This window comes from Zea mays, chromosome 2 (assembly GCF_902167145.1).
Source record: "Zea mays cultivar B73 chromosome 2, Zm-B73-REFERENCE-NAM-5.0, whole genome shotgun sequence".
Lineage (NCBI taxonomy): Eukaryota > Viridiplantae > Streptophyta > Magnoliopsida > Poales > Poaceae > Zea > Zea mays.
Genome location: NC_050097.1, coordinates 129,454,591 through 129,474,087, shown reverse-complemented (window position 1 = coordinate 129,474,087; position 19,497 = coordinate 129,454,591). Strand labels below are relative to the sequence as shown.

Sequence of the window (19,497 nt, the reverse complement as noted above, 5' to 3'; positions counted from 1 at the left end):
TTGTCGAAGCTGCACAAGTTGCCCCGTTTCCTCGTCGAGCTTGGCCTACATCTCGTGGAGTTGCTCGAGCTGTGTGTCCTGACCCCCCGCAGGGACTCGGACCACAGCTAGCTCCCGCGGGATCTCAACACGAGACGCAAGCACAGGGGCGTCATCATCTTCTGGCATGCCGAGGTGGTTGTCTTCGTCGTGATCCCCCTGATCGATGTGGAAACACTCGCGACTTGGGTCGTAACCCCCGTCGTCAAGGCTGCGGCCATCGTCAGAGCAACCGGAGAGGCAGTAGTCACATGCGGACATGAAGTCTCGCATGGCACTGGGATCACTGAGTCTGGAGAAATCCCAACCGAAGTCGGGGTCGTCCTCTTCCTCAGAACCCGCGGGTCTGTAGGTTGAGACGGCCATCAGTCGGTCCCAGGTTGACCACATATGGTACCCTGGAAGGTCAGGATATGCCCTCGCGAAAGCGCTTACCGAAGCGGGGTCGCTTGGTGGATCGAAGCTGAATCTAAAGGGAACATGGTGGAAGACTGATGGTACCTCCTAGTCGATGGACGGTGGTGAAGTCGCATCGGGGATGGAGTGCGTCGTTATCTCACGTGCGAGACTAATGTCCGACAAGTCCCTCGCAAGGGTGCCGGCGTCATCAGTTTGCTTGGGGTTGGCATGTTGCGGGGAAGCGACACCCGTCGTTGTCTCAGGTGCGAGGACAACACCCAACATGTCCCCCGTAGGGGTGCCAGCATCGTCGACTCGCTCTGGTTCGACAGCCGACGAGGTGCCGCCTCCTGCCTGGCCACGGTTGCCCCGTCTCCTCCTCCTCCAGCGAGGAGGGTGGCGGGGCAAACCCGGATGTTCCTCTTCTGCCGCGGGGAGATGCCGTCGTCGAGTTCGTCGCCGCCGGGCGAGCCGACGACCGTCGTTGTTGTCGTGCTGCGAGGGGAGGAGTACCATGTCGTAGCTGCCGTCGCGGGACATGAACTCGAGACTCCTGAAGCGGAGCACCGTCCCGGGCTGAAGAGGCTGTCGAAGATTGTCCATCTGGAACTCAACGGGAAAGTGTTTGTCAACACGCAGCAGTCCCCTACCTGGCACGCCAACTGTCGGCGTTTTGGACCCGCGAGGACCCTCAACCGACTAGTGAATTTGTCGCTGCGTGTCCCTGTCTAGATGGGTTGATGCTAGATGAAACACAAGAGGGAGGATGAGGCTTATATTATCTTGCACCGGGGTGCTCGTAGTAGGGGTTACAAGCGTCGCGTGAGAGAGAGAGAGTCTGGCCTTGAGGTGAGCTGTCTGAGTTAGCCTCCTCTGCGTTTCTCCCACTCTGCCTACCTCTGCTCGTCTTCTCTCCTTTTTTCCCTCTCGCTTTGGAAGGCCCTAGACGTCCCCTTTTATAGATACAAGGAGATGGTCTAGCTGTACAATGGGGGTGTAGCTATGTGCTAACATGGCCGGTGGAGAAGTGCTTGAGCCCTATAGAAGCGTAGCTGGCGGTGCGGCATGGATCCTGCTGACGTTTCCTTGCTTCCGTAGGGAGCTGAGAACCATCGACGTCATGGACGCACGCGGGGAACCACCATTAACTATTATTGGAGTAGTTTGATGTGACTCCGGTCTTGTTCCTTCGTAGCATGGGGCAGCTAGCTAGGGGTAGGGTAATGATGTATCCCTAGTGGCACAGTCGGTCCGAGGCTGAGGTCGGGCAAGGCGGAGACTTCTCCTGAGGCCGAGGCTGAGGTCGGGCGAGGATGCGACTCCTCCCGAGGCCGAGGCTGAGGCCGAGGCCCGAGGTCAGGCGAGGCGGAGACCTTCTCCTGAGGCTGAGGCTGAGGCAGAGGCCTGGGGTCGGGTGAGGCGGCGACCTTCTCCCACGGCCGAGGCTGAGGCCGAGGCCTGAGGTCGGGCGAGGCGGAGCTCCCTGTTGCGCCCGAGGCTGAACTCGGGGGAGGTCGTGACTTACTGCCATTGGTTTTACCCTGGTGGTTGGCACAGTAGTCGGGACAGGGTGAATAGTGTTGTTTTCCTGTCAGAACGATCAGTAAAGGGGCGAAGTGACTACAGTCACTTCGACCTTGCCGACTGAGGCGCGCGTGTCAGGATAAGGTGTCAGGCGATCCCCGCATTAAATGTGCATGCAATATGGTCGGTTGGTAAGGCGATTTGGCCGTGGTCGCTGCACGACAAAGTTTGCCCGTGCTTGGCTTCGGGCGAGCCGAGGATGCGCCCACTGCCTGAGGATGTCCTCGGGCAAGGCGTGAATCCGTCCAGGACTACTGTTCTTGCCCGAGGCCGGGCTCGGGTGATACGAGATCGCGTCCCTGAGGCTTCAACTTTGAACCACGCTTACCGGTCTTTATGGTCTGTTTTGACGATGTTTTCCAGCCAGGTTTAAGGAACATTGGGGGTACCCCTAATTACGGTCCCTGACAACTATCATTGGTGTTTTCATAATTTTCAGTGGTAACTCATTTGTGTTGGCATATCGAGCAAACATAAATGAATGTATAGCACCAGAATCAAATAATATTGTTGCAGGAATTGCATTGATGTAAAACATACCAAGTGCGATGTCATCCCCATCAGGAGTAGCATCAGCGCTGACTTGATTAACCCTGGCAATAGAGAATCCCTTGCCAGATCCTGGAGTCTGCTGCTTGTTCTGAACTGGGGTAGTAGCAATCCTCTGTGGACAAACATTTGCATAATGTCCAGTCTTCCCACACTTGTAGCAAGTAGTGCCTGCACTCTGTCCTGAAAATTTCGTTAGGGTGCCAGTGGGGGTAGCCTGACGAGTCGGTGGAGGCCCATGAGGTGAGTGTTGAGCTGGGCGCTGGCCTCCTTTAGTGCGAACTGGTGTACCCTGGGGTGAATATTAGCGAGGACGAACATTGCTGCTTCCCTGACCCTGGGATATAGCCTTCCTCTTCAGATTTCCTAGCTGAACACGCTTGTGTTCAATAGCTAGGGCCTTGTCAAGCAGCCTCTGGAATGATGGAAACGTATGAGCCACGAGTGTATACAGCAGAGGTCCATTGAGTCCTTCAATAAAGTGCTCATGCTTCCTCTCATCTTCAGCAACTTCATCGGTGCATATCTGGAGAGCTGAATGAACTTGTCGCGGTACTCGCTGACTGACATGCTTCCCTGCTTCAGCGACAGAAATTCCTTCTTTTTAATCTTCATCAGTCCAGCATGAACATGGTAGTTCCTGAACTGAGTAGAAAACTCTGCCCATGTGATAGTTTCAGCAGCGTCGTGGGCAGTAGTGTATGAATCCCACCAATTAGCAGTAGCGCCTGTCAGACGACCAGAAGCATATAGAACCTTCTCCCGGCCAGAGCATTGGGCAATAATCAACATCTTTTCCACAGACTTCAGCCAATCATCAGTGTCCAGTTGATCAGGAGAGTTAGCAAATGTCGGTGGCTTATGGCCCATGAACTCCCGGTGCTTGTCCTGGGGTGGAACTAGTGGTGCAGGTGGAGGCAGTGGTGCTTATTGCTGTTGTTGTTGCTGTTGTTGTTGCTGTTGCACCCTTCTCTCCTGGCGTAGCTCCTCTCGCTCTTGGCGCATCTCCTGGCGTATATCCTCTCGCTCTTGACGCATCTCCTGGCGTTACTGCCACATCTGCGCGTGCATATCTGCCATGGTGTCTGCCATCTGTTGCATTATCCGCATATGGGCTGCAACTGCGGGATCAGCTCCGGCTGGTGGAGGCTGCGAAGGATCCATCTCAGGTTGTTGTTGTGGTTGTCTAAATATCCTCCGAGTGTGTCGATTGGGAGGTAGATCAATTCCACCACCCTTCCTAGTATTCACCATCTGAGTTAGAAACATATGGTAAGAGAGAAAGGATTGTAGACAAGGCAGGTAATTACGAGGCATGTTACTTTGGGGAATTTATTAGCTGAGCAAATTAATGTTTTACCTACCAAAGCTAATTCATTACCTTATGGTGGTACATGCTAAGATGTCCATTTATAATATCTCAATCAATCAAAGAAGCAAATCAGACATTTATCATCAGAACAATCAACCAACATTTTTAAATAGTGAAAATAGTTTTAATTTCGTCTTAGGTTCCCTATCTCTTAAGAATAAATGTAGGATTCCAAGATGTGAAACCCATCTTGTTTTAGAGTGGAAAAAGATAATAGTAATCAGAGTATGACAGAAAAAAGGGGAGACAGGATCAAGATAAGATAAGTATAGAATGAATCAGAGTAAGGTAAGTAGGTAAGGGTTTTGTCCATTTCTATCTAGGTTTTGTCCTATAGTCAACATTTCCTCTAATACCACTTCTGTCACACCCGGATTTAAGGGACAAAGCTGGGTGCATCTCATACATGCGCCAAAGAAGACAATATATACAATAACAGAGTGTATAGAGATAAATGTCACAATAACATCAGAGTACTTATTACATACCGGAAGTCTTACAAAAATAAAAGATAAATATAAAACAAACTAAATCCATCCTTGGCGCCAATAAGTCAACTAGGAGACGCCACCTAGATCAGATCAAACTCCTCGTTGTGTGGCTCCTCTTGAACCACCTGTTCTTCTTCTGTGGGGGAGTGTGAGACAACAAGGGTGAGCTCACACATGATCGTAGCTCAACAAGTTGTAGGGAAACCAGTGGGCATGAACTCACCAAAGGTGGGAGTTCATGTGATGTGTAAGGCTGATCAACAATAGGGGTTAAAGCTGAGCATTGCTTTTAATAAGTTGGTCAAATTTGATTAGCAGTTACTAAGTGTAAGTAAATACCAAACCATAATAAATAATAGAACAAAATTAATACATAATCCCATGCAAATGCAAATGACAAATTGAATTTAAGTTACATAAATTAATCATGTGAGTGTCCGAGTCGCTCATGACCGTGAGCACGACTAGTATACCAGTTTTACACTCTGCAGAGATTGTACCCTGTACCCACAAGTCATGTTACCCATCTGCCAAGAGACGACCATAGTTTCAGCAGCGTCGTGGGCAGTAGTGTATGAATCCCACCAATTAGCAGTAGCGCCTGTCAGACGACCAGAAGCATATAGAACCTTCTCCCGGCCAGAGCATTGGGCAATAATCAACATCTTTTCCACAGACTTTAGCCAATCATCAGTGTCCAGTTGATCAGGAGAGTTAGCAAACGTCGGTGGCTTATGGCTCATGAACTCCCGGTGCTTGTCCTGGGGTGGAACTAGTGGTGCAGGTGGAGGCAGTGGTGCTTGTTGCTATTGTTGTTGCTGTTGTTGTTGCTGTTGCACCCTTCTCTCCTGGCGTAGCTCCTCTCGCTCTTGGCGCATCTCCTGGCGTATATCCTCTCGCTCTTGACGCATCTCCTGGCGTTACTGCCACATCTGCGCGTGCATATCTGCCATGGTGTCTGCCATCTGTTGCATTATCCGCATATGGGCTGCAATTGCGGGATCAGCTCCGGCTGGTGGAGGCTGTGAAGGATCCATCTCAGGTTGTTGTTGTGGTTGTCTAAATATCCTCCGAGTGTGTCGATTGGGAGGTGATCAATTCCACCACCCTTCCTAGTATTCACCATCTGAGTTAGAAACATATGGTAAGAGAGAAAGGATTCTAGACAAGGCAGGTAATTACGAGGCATGTTACTTTGGGGAATTTATTAGCTTAGCAAATTAATGTTTTACCTACCAAAGCTAATTCATTACCTTATGGTGGTACATGCTAAGATGTCCATTTATAATATCTCAATCAATCAAAGAAGCAAATCAGACATTTATCATCAGAACAATCAACCAAAATTTTTAAATAGTGAAAATAGTTTTAATTTCGTCTTAGGTTCCCTATCTCTTAAGAATAAATGTAGGATTCCAAGATGTGAAACCCATCTTGTTTTAGAGTGGAAAAAGATAAAAGTAATCAGAGTATGACAGAAAAAAGGGGAGACAGGATCAAGATAAAATAAGTATAGAATGAATCAGAGTAAGGTAAGTAGGTAAGGGTTTTGTCCATTTCTATCTAGGTTTTGTCCTATAGTCAACATTTCCTCTAATACCACTTCTGTCACACCCGGATTTAAGGGACAAAGCTGGGTGCATCTTATACATGCGCCAAAGAAGACAATATATACAATAACAGAGTGTATAGAGATAAATGTCACAATAACATCAGAGTACTTATTACATACCGGAAGTCTTACAAAAATAAAAGATAAATATAAAACAAACTAAATCCATCCTTCGCGCCAATAAGTCAACTAGGAGACGCCACCTAGATCAGATCAAACTCCTCGTTGTGTGGCTCCTCTTGAACCACATGTTCTTCTTCTGTTGGGGAGTGTGAGACAGCAAGGGTGAGCTCACACATGATCATAGCTCAACAAGTTGTAGGGAAACCAGTGGGCATGAACTCACCAAAGGTGGGAGTTCATGTGATGTGTAAGGCTGATCAACAATAGGGGTTAAAGTTGAGCATTGCTTTTAATAAGTTGGTCAAATTTGATTAGCAGTTACTAAGTGTAAGTAAATACCAAACCATAATAAATAATAGAACAAAATTAATACATAATCCCATGCAAATGCAAATGACAAATTGAATTTAAGTTACATAAATTAATCATGTGAGTGTCCGAGTCGCTCATGACCGTGAGCACGACTAGTATACCAGTTTTACACTCAGCAGAGATTGTACCCTGTACCCACAAGTCATGTTACCCATCTGCCAAGAGACGACCAATCCCATACACCTCTACCGAGGAGGCGAGGCAAGGTAACACTACGAGGCCTTTACAAAGTTCCACTAGCTTCAGAAAACCCGCTAAAGTTTATGAGAAGAGCACTTGCAAGAATCCCCCGTCTGACCGCCATCGCAGCAAAATCAACCCGAGAACCTCCCTGCATGCAACTCCCCTACTGTCGTTGCCCCTTTCGGGTATGGTAGTTTTCCACTAGCTTTCCTAATTAGTTAGCCAAGGGGTCCCATTCCTCCCTTGTGGTGGCATGTTTTCCCGTGTGGTTCTCCATGTTCCCATTAACATAATGTAATACCCAACTTTTGTAATATAAAATAAAGGGAATAAATCTTTATGTGTATTGCCTTCTATTTCATGAGAATCATTGAGGGGCATATTTAAAGTGACTAATTTTTCCAATAAAACATAAATGACCCGTGCATCATGCTCGAGTTTAGTTTTGTTTATGCATTTAAAAAAATAGTAAGATGAATGAAAGTATAATAATAAGAGGAGAATTTGGAATCAACTCAAAGGTGCAAATTAGGAAAATTGGAAATAATGAATCATGGGAGAAATACTATACAAAATAAAATAAATTTAGGAATAAATACATTATTTCCATACTATGTTCAACCCAACATATAATGTGTAGATGAAATTGCCACAAGCTTTGGATTTAAAGGGGAAATTAAAAATTGAATTTGGGGAGAAAGAAAAGAAAATAGAAAGGAAAAAGAAAAGGAAAAAAGAAAAAGAAAAAGAGAAAGGGCGAGTTGGGCCCAATCTGCTTGTGTCGGCCCCATTAGTGCTGGTGGCCAGCCCACATCACCCGCCGCGCCGACCAACGGGACCCAGGCGTCAGCGTCACCGTTCGGGCTCGGACGCTTTCAACTCACGTCGTGTGTGGGGCCCACCGGCCGGGTCACCACCCACCTCTTGCCGCAGCTAACGCTGCAACTACCGGGCGAACGGCGCGCGACTTCGCCGCGGCCGAGGAAAGAGGAGGTCATTGCATCGTGCGGACCCCTCGTGACTACAACTCCGCCTCACCAGGACTTCAAAAAGGGAACCGAGATCGCGTGCTTCTCTCTTTTTCACCGCCTTCCAGACACCACCCGAGAAGAACACCGGGGTTCACAGCCGTCGTCATCAAACCGCGTCACCACCACTCACCTACCCCGATAGCCTAGTCCCAGATGTTCGTGGGGTTGCACGGATCACGTTCGGGGAGGAAGCCGGGTGCACGAGGTCTCGAGCTGATGGGAATTCCTCGTCGAAGTTGAACTCCGCCACGAGCCTGCGCCATCCTGTGGACAGGTGAATATTCGCCCCGAACCAAGGTATGAGGAGTACCAGTCCTTCCGCCTTACTCTTAGCATCACGTAGGGCAGTTTTGATTAGTGGTTAGGGCCCCGCGATGCGGTATTTGGGCAGTCCGGCCATGGGCGCCGTGCTATGGGCGGCGCGGCGTCGCCGGAGTTCGCTGGAAGGAAGACGATGGCCGGGGGCGATTGGATCTACATTTGGTGGCCGAGATTTGTTGGTAGCGTAACGACTCGATTGGGTCAGCGGGAATCCTTGGATCGCGATCGAATAGATAGGATTAGAAGCGAGTTGCCCCTTCGCATAGAATTAGATCCTGGACGTTGGCGCTAGATCGTACACCTCCTATTAGATCACACGTGTTTAAGATTTGGGACCGTAGATCGGAATCCAACGACGGAGAATGCATATTGGTAACACCTCCTATTATGTTAATGGGAACATCGAGAACCACCCGGGAAAACGTGCCACCACAAGGGAGGAATGGGACCCCTTGGCTAACTAATTAGGAAAGCTAGTGGAAGACTACCTTACAAGAAAGGGGCAAGGGCAGTAGGGGAGTTGCATGCAGGGAGGTTCTCGGGTTGATTTTGCTGCGATCGCGGTCAGACGGGGGATTCTTGCAAGTGCTCTTCCCATAAACTGTAGCAGGGTTTCTAAAGCTAGTTGAACTTTGTAAAGGCCTCGTAGTGTTACCCTGCCTCGCCTCCTCGGTAGAGGTGTATAGGATTGGCTGTCTCTTGGCAGATGGGTAACATGGCTTGTGGGTATAGTGTACAACCTCTGTAGAGTGTAAAACCGGTATACTAGCCATGCTCACGGTCATGAGCGACTTGGACACTCACATGCTTAATTTATGTAACTTAAATTCAATTTGTCATTTGCATATGCATGGTATTATTTATTATATTTGTTCTATTATTTATTATGGTTTGGTATTTACTTACACTTAGTAACTGCTAATAAAATTTGACCAACTTATTAAAAGCAATGCTCAGCTTTAACCCCTATTGTTGATCAGCCTTACACATAACATGAACTCCCACATTTGGTGAGTTCATGCACACTGGTTTCCCCACAACTTGTTGAGTTATGATCATGTGTGAGCTCACCCTTGCTGTCTCACACCCCCCACAGGAGACGAACAGGTGGTTCAAGAGGAGCCACACAACAAGGAGTTCGATCTGATCTATGTAGCGTCTCCAAGTTGACTTATTGGCGCCAAAGATGGAGTTTAGTTCGTTTTATATTTATCTTTTATTTTGTAAGACTTCCGCAAAATAATAAGTACTCTGATGTTATTGTGACATTTATCTCTATACACTCTGTTATTATATATGTTGTCTTCTTTGGCGCATGTATGAGATGCACCCGGCTTTGTTCCTTAAAACCGAGTGTGACAGAAGTGGTATCAGAGGAAATATTGACTGTAGGACGAAACCTAGATAGAAATAGACAAAATCCTTACCTACTTACCTTACTCTGATTCATCCTATACTTATCTCATCTTGATCCTGTCTCACCTTTTGTTGTCATACTCTGATTACTCTTATATTTTCCACTCTAAGGCAAGATGGTTTCACACCTTGGAATCCTACATTTATGACATTTTTAAGAGATAGGAGACCTAAGACAAAATTAAAACTATTTTCTCTATTGAAAAATGCTGGTTGATTGTTCTGATGATAAATGTCTGATTTGCTTCTTTGATTGATTGAGATATTATAAATGGACATCTTAGCATGTACCACCATAAGATAACGAATTAGCTTTGGTATGTAAAACATTAATCTGCTTAGCTAATAAATCCCCCAAAGTAACATGCCTCGTAATTACCTGCCTTGTCTACAATCCTTTCTCTCTTACCATATATTTCTAACTCAGATGGTCAATACCACGAAGGGTGGTGGAATTGATCTACCTCCCAATCGACACACTTGGAGGATATTTAGACAACCACAACAACAACAACCTGAGATGGATCGTCCACAGCCTCCACCAGCCGGAGCTGATCCCGTAGTTGCAGCCTAGATGCGGATAATGCAACAGATGGCAGACACCATGGAGGATATGCACGCGCAGATGCGGCATGAACGCTAGGAGATGTGCCAAGAGCGAGAGGATATACACTAGGAGATGCGCCAAGAGTGAGAGGAGATAAGCTAGGAGAGAAGGGCGCAATAGCAACAACAGCAAGCACCACTTCCTCCACCTCCACCACCAGTTCCACCACAGGACAAGCACCGGGAGTTCATGAGCCATAAGCCACCGACGTTCTCCAGTTCTCCTGATCCACTAGACGATGATGATTGGCTGAAGTTTGTTGAGAAGATACTGAATATTGCTCAGTGCTCTGACCAGGAGAAGGTTCTATATGGTTTTGGTTGTCTGACAGGTCCTGCTGCTGATTGGTGGGATTCTTACACTGCTGCCACGATGCTGTTGATATTATCACATGGGTGGAGTTTGCTACGCAGTTCAGGAACTATCATATACCAGCTAGACTGATGAAGATTAAGAAGAAAGAATTTCTATCGCTGAAGCAGGGAAGCATGTCAGTAAGCGAGTAGCATGATAAGTTCATTTAGCTCTCTAGATATGCACCGGATGAAGTTGTAGAAGATGAGAGGAAGTAAGAGCACTGTATTGAAGGACTTAATGGACCTCTGCAGTATGCTCTAGTGGCTCATCCATTCCTATCATTCCAGAGGCTGCTCGATAAAGCCCTAGCTATTGAACACAAGCGTGCTCAGCTGGGAGATTTGAAGAGGAAGGCGATATCCCAGGGACAGGGAAGCAGCAGTGTTCGTCCTTGCTACGGTTCACCCCAGGGTACACCAGTTCACACTGGAGGAGGCCAGCGCCCAGCTCAGCGCTCACCTCAGGGGACTCCACTGACTCGTCAGGCTACCCCCACTGGCACCCCGACGAAATTTTTAGGAAAGAGTGCAGGCACTACTTGCTACAAGTGTGGGAAGACTGGACATTATGCAAATGTTTGCCCACAAAGGTTTGCTACTACCCCAGTTCAGAACAAGCAGCAGACTCAGGGATCTGGCAAGGGATTCTCTATTGCCAGGGTTAATCAAGTCAGTGTTGATGCTACTCCTGATGGGGATGACATCGCACTTGGTATGTTTTACATTAATGCAATTCCTGCAACATATTATTTTATTCTGGTGTTACACACTGCTCGATATGCCAACACAAATGAGTTACCACTGAAAATTATGAATACACCAATGATAGTAATTACACCCAAAGGGCCTGTTGAGGCAAATCATATGACACATAAATTGACATTGACAATTATGGGAAGAGAATTTGGGGCTACCGCTATAATATTAGAGGCAAGCAGCATAGATCTAATCCTTGGTATGTCATGGTTAAGAAAGACAAAGGCCATTATACACTATGGTAGGGGTACAGTAGAACTCACCAGCCATAAAGAAGAAAAATTTGACATTGAAATTACAGTAACTACCTCTACCAGACATGCGACATTCTTCATAGATGTGGAGTTTGTTGGAAACAACATCCATGAGGTTAGGGATTTTCCGGATGTCTTTCTAGAGGAGTTACCAGGAATGCCACCAGATAGGGAAGTCGAGTTTGTCATTGATCTCTTACCTGGAACTGCTCCTATTTATAAACGGCCATACAAGATGTCTGTAGAAGAGTTAAAAGAACTTAAGAAGCAGTTAACGGAGTTATAGGAGGCTGGGTACATACGTCCGAGTTCTTCACCTTGGGGAGCGCCGGTTCTGTTTGTACAGAAGAAGGATGGATCACAAAGGATGTGTGTGGACTATTGATCCCTTAATGATGTCACTGTGAAGAAAAAGTATCCATTACCCCGCATTGAGGATTTATTTGATCAGATGAGAGGTGCTAGGGTATTCTCGAAGATTGATCTCCGATTGGGTTACCATCAAATGAAGATTAGGCTATTAGATATTCCCAAGACGGCTTTCTCGACCCAATATGGTTTATATGAGTTCACGGTTATTTCATTTGGACTAACTAATGCACCAGTTTATTTTATGAATCTGATGAATAAGGTGTTCATGGAGTATCTTGACAGATTCGTCGTGGTATTCATCGATGATATTCTGATTTATTCCAAGAGTGATAGTGATCATGAGGAACATATGAGATTGGTGCTACAGAAGCTACGAGATAATCAACTCTACGCCAAGTACAGTAAATGCGAGTTCTGGATTGATGAGATGCCATTCCTTGGACATATCATTTCTAATGGAGGGATATCAATAGATCCTGCTAAAGTCAAGGAGATTATGGTGTGGAGCGTACCCACTATAGTTACTGAGATCCGGAGTTTCTTGGGACTTATAGGATATTATCGGAGATTTATTGAAGGATTTTTCTAAGATTGCTAAGCCTATGACCTCACTTCAGGAGAAGGGAAGAGAGTTTAAGTGGGACGAGAAGTGCCAAGGTAGCTTTGATCAATTAAAGATGAGGTTGATGTCGCCCCCAGTGTTGGTTATGTCAGATCTACAGAAGAGATTTGACATCTATTGTGATGCATGCGACCAAGGCTTGGGATGTGTGCTTATGCAAGAAGGACACGTGATTGCCTACGTGTCTCATCAGTTGCGGAAACATGAGTTGAACTATCCCACTCATGACTTAGAACTGGCAACCGTAGTGTATGCGCTTAAGATTTGGAGACATTATGTCATGGGAACCAAGTGCCAAGTGTACACGGATCATAAGAGTTTGAAGTATATATTCACTCAGAAGGATCTCAACCTTAGGCAACACCGTTGGTTGGAGCTTATTAAGGATTATGATTTGGAGATTCACTATCATCCAGGTAAGGCGAATCTGGTTGCAGATGCCCTGAGTCGGAAGGAACACGTCCATGCAGCTTTTGTTGCCCAGATACCCGATGAGATCGTTGAGGATTTTAGGAGACCTAACCTAGGAATAGTTGCACATACCGAAGGAGTCACTATTGATGTGGAATCTACCTTGGAACAAGAAATTCGTAAAGGTCAGATTGGTGATGCTAAAATACAAGAAATCAAGGATCTTATTACTGAAGGTAGAGGTCTGGAATTCACGGAGGATGAGAAAGGCACAGTATGGTTTAAGGACCGGATATGTGTTCCTGATATTGATAGCCTTCGTGAGACTATACTGAAGGAAGCCCATGATTCTGATTACTCTATTCACCCTGGTAGCACTAAGATGTATCAGGATCTGAAGCAGAAGTATTGGTGCTATGGATTGAAGAGAGATGTGGCTGCACATGTAGCTATGTGTGATGTGTGCCAAAGAGTTAAGGCCAAACACCAAAGACCAGCTAGACTATTGCACCCATTAAAGATACCCGAGTGGAAATGGGAAGAAATTGGCATGGATTTCATTGTTGGACTACCCCGCACTCCTGCAGGGTATGACTCCATTTGGGTGATTGTGGAGAGACTGAAGAAAGTGGCTCACTTCATACCTGTGAGAACTAATTACACGGGAGCCAAGCTAGGAGAATTATATATGACTCAGATAGTTTGTCTACATGGGGTACCTAAGAAGATCGTGTCTGACCGAGGATCACATTTTACTTCTCGATTTTGGAAGAAGTTGCATGAGTGCTTGGATACACAGTTGAATTTCAGTTTAGCCTACCATCCTCAAACAGATGGGCAGACCGAGAGAACCACTAGTACACACAGCCTCTATAGTGGCGGTTCTAGAGACGTTTTCACTGGCGCTTTTCAGTGCCGCCAGTGCTAGGGGCCAGTGGAAATCGTCATTTCCACTGGCGGTTATTCTAGAACCGCCAGTGGAAATGATATTTTCACTGGCGGTTTTCTTAAGCAACCGCCAGTGGAAATGCTATTTTCACTGGCGGTTTTATAAAGAAAACCGCCAGTGGAAATAGCATTTCCAATGGCGGTTTGTTTTATTTAGCCGCCAGTGGAAAGTTTTCCCGCCTTTTTTTAAATTTTCAATCAGTACTGAAATTTATATATATTTACACACACAAAACATATATATATATTGATATTGATAAACATGTAGTATTGATATTAAAAGCAACATGGAATTAAATTCGATCATACATTTATATACATCAAAGTCTTGTTTACAACCATGTATGCATCACACATTATATACATCAAAGTTTTCACTTAAGCTCTAATAACTATCTCGGCTAAGAGATAGTCTACTAATTTCTGTTAGTATTCTAAACTCTGGCAAAGCTAATGTTCTGGAAGCATCGTGATATTTCCCTTCTGCGGGAATGACCTCTTTCAATATGAATGTGCACAGGTCCTCAACTATGCCATACAATGCACCTTCAGTCAAGTTCTCCGGGCTTCCTTTTTGAAATTGTTGTAAAGGAAGTTTATAAACATTATCTATTTATACTCAATAATAACACATTTGAATCTTTAATGACATAAATACATACGTGACTATTACTAATAATACCTTGCCAGGGTTCGTGATGTATCGTTCGTTCATTCTCATGAACTCGCACACGTAGAACCCACATAGGACCGATCCGGGTGGTTGCTTGTAGCACTACATAACGGGAGATTGGTTATTTAGTTGCAACATTGTCCTATGTACGTACATGTATGATATGTATTCATAAATTCACATACTTACCGGCCAGTTATAATGGATGTCTAGTGGCACGCCTTTTTTGGACGTGTCGTACTTTCCACCTCGTAGCTTATAAAACCTAAATGTCCTGTGATCTCAAATAGAATCACCATGTTATTCTACAATTCTCATCGATATAAGTATGCATGCATAGAAAAGGCTTACAGCTCTAAGATGCCGAGGAATTTTGAATAGGCCGAAGGCTTGGTGTGCAAGGAGTCGAGCACCAGCACCTTTCCAACCTTAGGATAAATGAAGAAGCATATCCAGTGGTCCCTGTACGAATCAAACTTGTGATACATGTGTATTGAAATTATTAATTTTATTTATGCAAAATCACACTTACTTAAAGTTGTACGGGGCCACTATGGATTCCCTGTCTTGAAATTGAAGCATTGCGTGTCCTATGTAGGTGGCGTATCTTGCTTCAAAATCCTTCTTCAGATCCTGGATACGCACCTCAATTTCTTCGTCCGTTAGCCCCTGTAATGCTTCGTTGCCTTTTCCGATTCTAAAAGTGTGGTTATCCTCGCATATCTTTATTGGGTTGAGATACCCAACCCTTTTACTGGCACTAGCATTGGGATTGGTACCATAAAGGATCTCCTGCTGATCATGTTGCATTCTGCAACGCACATGTGCATGTCAGATATTGAAAATTTATACAGCTCACTAATAATAACACATATATGTGGAGTATGAGTGACACTTACAATGCAAATATGGTTACAAGTTGCACATCGAGTCTCTGAAGGTTCATCATTAACCGCATGTCCTCGAATGTAACAACGGCCTTTTGATTTGAACCAATAAAAGCATGGGCTGTTATATTAACACTGATGGTGTCGATGCCAACTGAAGATGCCCGCATGTACCAATCATGCAACCTTTTAATATTAGCCAGGACCTTCCTTAGTTTCTCAAAAGTGAGTAGTGGTCTGCCCGGCACATATTTTTTAGGCACGTTTTTATAATCTGCCTTAGTTGGCTTCTTTATCTTTGCGGCCATTGCCTTAGCCTTTTTTGCGGACTCCTTGAGATCGGCCAAATCAACATTGTCTGACATGAGGCTCCGTCCAATCCCTTTCAAAAAACGAACAGTGCCAGTAGTGGATTTACTCTTCTTTTTCTTATCATACGGGGACACTACTTTTGGTATAGAAACTTTAGATTTCTTTGATGGTCGTGGAGATGGTTGTGGAGAAGGTGGATCCCTGAAGGGCGATGTATGTGGCGGAGATGGTGGGCCACCATGAGGATGAGGAGAAGGAGGGTCAGAAAGAGGATGAGGGGGAGCATGTGAAGTTTGAGGAGGTGATGATGGATGTACAATAGGAACAACAATTTGAGAAGGCGGAGACGGTTGGGCCTGCGACGACGGCTGTCGTGCGATATCAACCAATTCGACATCCCTTCGAGGCCAAAGGATAAAATTCTTGATAGCTTGTCCAAGTGTCTCGATACCTTCGGGCCCAGGGATGTCTAGCATGTCGTCCTCGTATCCTTGGACGACTGTCGTCACTTCTACCCTGCAATATTCTTCTGGAATGTCGTTTCCATGGAACTTGCGTCCTGGGATCGCAAGGCCTGTGGCTACTTTCCTTGTACGCTGATTGTTAATACCATATCTTATAACTAGTGTGCATGCCACAGGCCTTGTGATGTCATCAACTGGATAGCGGACCTTATTTCCCGTTGACGCGACAGAGCTTGGGATGGTCGTACCCTCGGTGACAGCCGACGTTTGAGCTGCTGGAATTATTTGCATCTGTGGAGTGGTCATCTGTTGAACAGACATCGCACTCGCCATCGCCAATTGCTGCATCAATTCTGGAGGAGGATTCGATAGCATTTCAGACATCAGGCCTTTGAACTCTTTCTTGGCCTCCTCCTTAAAATAATTTGCCATCTCTTCCTTGTATCGATCACGTTTCTTGTACAGACCTTCCCATTGTGGTCCGAATCCTTCCTTCCATCCTTCCTTAGATGATATTCCTCGTACACGACCAGGATGCTCAGGGTTACCGAGACCAGCCGTTAGAATGTCTTTCTCCCTTTGCGGCTTAAATGTTCCTTCGCTCTGCTTAGCTGCAATTGCATATATGTTTTTTGCCGCTTCTTCGACAGTGGGATCATCAAAAGATACACCAGACTCAGTTTCCCTTGGTTTTCTAGCACGGATCCAATTAGCTGTCCTTTCACCGAGTTGCTCGGACAGCGTCGGCAACCCTGCAGCCTTCTTCTCGGCGTCTTCTTGTCTCCATTTAGGAACCTGACGCTTGTATCCACCTGTGCCAAGGTGGTGGCAGTATTTGTTCTTCTTAGACAGTTCTGAATTTGCCTCACTTAGCGATATGAAATCAGGGCTGCTCCTCTGCTCTAGAAATACTGCCCACTGACCTGCTGAGATTTTATATTTTTTCGTCGGGTCTAGGCCTTTCTTTGCAAACTTTGTATTCATCTCAGACCTCCAGTTTCGGAAATTTATTGCAAACTGCTTCATCGTGTATTTTTTCACGAGTTCTTCTGAACCCCCAGGCAAAACGAACCTCGTTACTAGCTTATTCCACATTTGATTCTTGACATCATGTGATACATCTCTCCACTGTCGGATTGTGATGTCAAGATTATCTCTAACTAAGAACCCAAGTGCATTCCGAAACTTAGGCAGTGCCTCTTCTGGAGCTAGGGGCTGACCATTCGGGCTCACGTCTGTGATTTTATATGTCTTGTCAGGAAACTTGTTTAGCCCCCTGTCACCTCTGTTCCGATCGCTCTGCTTCCTTTTCCTTGACCTCTCGGTGGTTGTCTCGGTCGATTTCGGTGCGCCTTGGGTCGGTTCCGCTGCGCCTTGGATCGGTTCCGGTGCGTCTTGGTATCGTGCCACAGCTTTTTCGAGCATCGCATGAAATTCAGACAAGACCTCCTATTCATGTAATAAAATGCACAAGAAATCATGCATGTGTAATAGACATTGTGAAATCAGCTAATTAATTAGGTACACACACGAAATTAAGGATGTGTAATTTACCTCATGTTCTTGTGGATCATAAGTAGGGTCACGTTGCAACTCACGCGCAGCGGCCCTATCTATCCTAGTGGTAGGAAAAGGGTCGCTAGGCATTTCATATCCTTCATTGCTGGATTCTTCTTGAGCAACACTCTTGTCCATGTGGTCGGGCCCTAATCCTTGGTCCTTGGTTGGAGAACTCATTGAGCTACATATTAACATAAGCAATAATTAAATTCGTATTAACAAATACCCTAACCCTTATCGAGGAGGAGTCGTATAGGACGTATAGAGAGGGAGAGAGGGAGATGGAGAGTCGTATAGAACGTATAGAGAGAGAGGGAGAGAGGAGTCGTATAGGACGTATAGAGATGGAGAGAGGGAGATGGAGAGTCGTATAGAACGTATAGAGAGAGAGAGAGGGAGAGAGGAGGAGTCGTATAGGACGTATAGAGAGGGAGAGAGGGAGATGGAGAGTCGTATAGAACGTATAGAGAGAGAGAGGGAGAGAGGAGGAGTCGTATTGGACGTATAGAGTCGTATAGAACGTATAGAGAGAGAGAGGGAGAGAGGAGGAGTCGTATAGAACGTATAGAGAGAGAGAGGGAGAGAGGAGGAGTCGTATAGGACGTATAGAGAGGGAGAGAGGGAGATGGAGAGTCGTATAGAACGTATAGAGAGAGAGAGAGGGAGAGAGGAGGAGTCGTATAGGACGTATAGAGAGGGAGAGAGGTGATGAGAACTCGCTCTGGTCAAGTGGGGTTCTGATGAGTTGCTCTTAATCGAAACAACGCAAGTGTGTCGTACGTCGTCTTCAAATTTCACTAGCTAATAGTACTACAATGGAATATGTTGTTTACTAGTGAATCTAGTCTACATTTTACAATGGAATACGTTGTTTACAATGGAATACGTTGTTTACAATAGAATACAATAGAATATGTTGTTTACAGTGGAATACGATGGAAAAAAACATGCTTTCCGTTGCTCTATCCTCTCTCTCTCTAATCTCCCTCCCTTTCCTCTCTCTTCCCTCCCTCCCTCTCCCTCTCTTTCCTCTCTCTTCCCTTTCCCCCTCTCTCCTCTCTCTCTCTCCCCCTCCACTCTCTTTCCTATATATACACTCCCTCTCCCTCCTCTCTCTTCTCTCTCTCCCTCCCTCCACTCTCTTTCCTCTCTCTTCCCTTTCCCTCTCTCTCCTCTCTCTTTCCCTCCACTCTCTTTCCTATATATACACTCCCTCTCCCTCCTCTCTCTTCCCTCTCCCTCCTCTATCTTCTCTCCCTCTCTCTCACTCTCTGCAGAGACGCGCGCAGGGCTCTCCCTCTCTTCCCTCTTCCTCCTCTCTCTTCCCTCTCACTCTCTCACTCTTCCTAGGCTTAGGATTTAGCCGCGGCGCGTGCACGGCGGCGCTTGCACGGCCGCGGCGCGTGCACGACGGCAGCGCTTGTACGGCGGCGGCGGCGGCGCGCATGCCCGAGCCCGAGCGATCATAGTCGAAGAAAGGGAGAGAGAGAGAGAAGAACTTACCTACGGTGCGGGGACGACGGCGTGGACGACGGCGTGAACGACGGCGGCGCACGACGGAGAAAATCGCCGGGCGAAATTTTGGCAGCCCGACGGCGGGAAGATGGAAAGACAGGGCGCCAAAGACTTAGAGAATTTTTCGGCCCCGCGCACGCTCCTTTATATAGGAGATATTTCTACTGGCGGTTGACAATGACAACCGCCAGTAGAAATCATTTCTACTTGCGGTTGTCATAGAGAACCGCCAGTAGAAATGCCATCCACAGACTGTGGAGGCCATTTC

At 46.2% G+C, this 19,497-nt stretch overlaps 1 protein-coding gene across 1 annotated transcript in view; it reads right to left on the bottom strand.

The window, feature by feature from the left end:
* The window catches only part of LOC109944279 (uncharacterized), an 81,385-nt gene extending 62,224 nt beyond the window's left edge, over positions 1-19,161 (bottom strand). The window contains exon 1 of the mRNA XM_020548981.1: positions 19,048-19,161. Coding sequence (XP_020404570.1) covers positions 19,048-19,161 — 114 coding nt within the window. The remainder of the gene's footprint in view (positions 1-19,047) is intronic.
* Between the last annotated feature and the right edge of the window lie 336 nt (positions 19,162-19,497).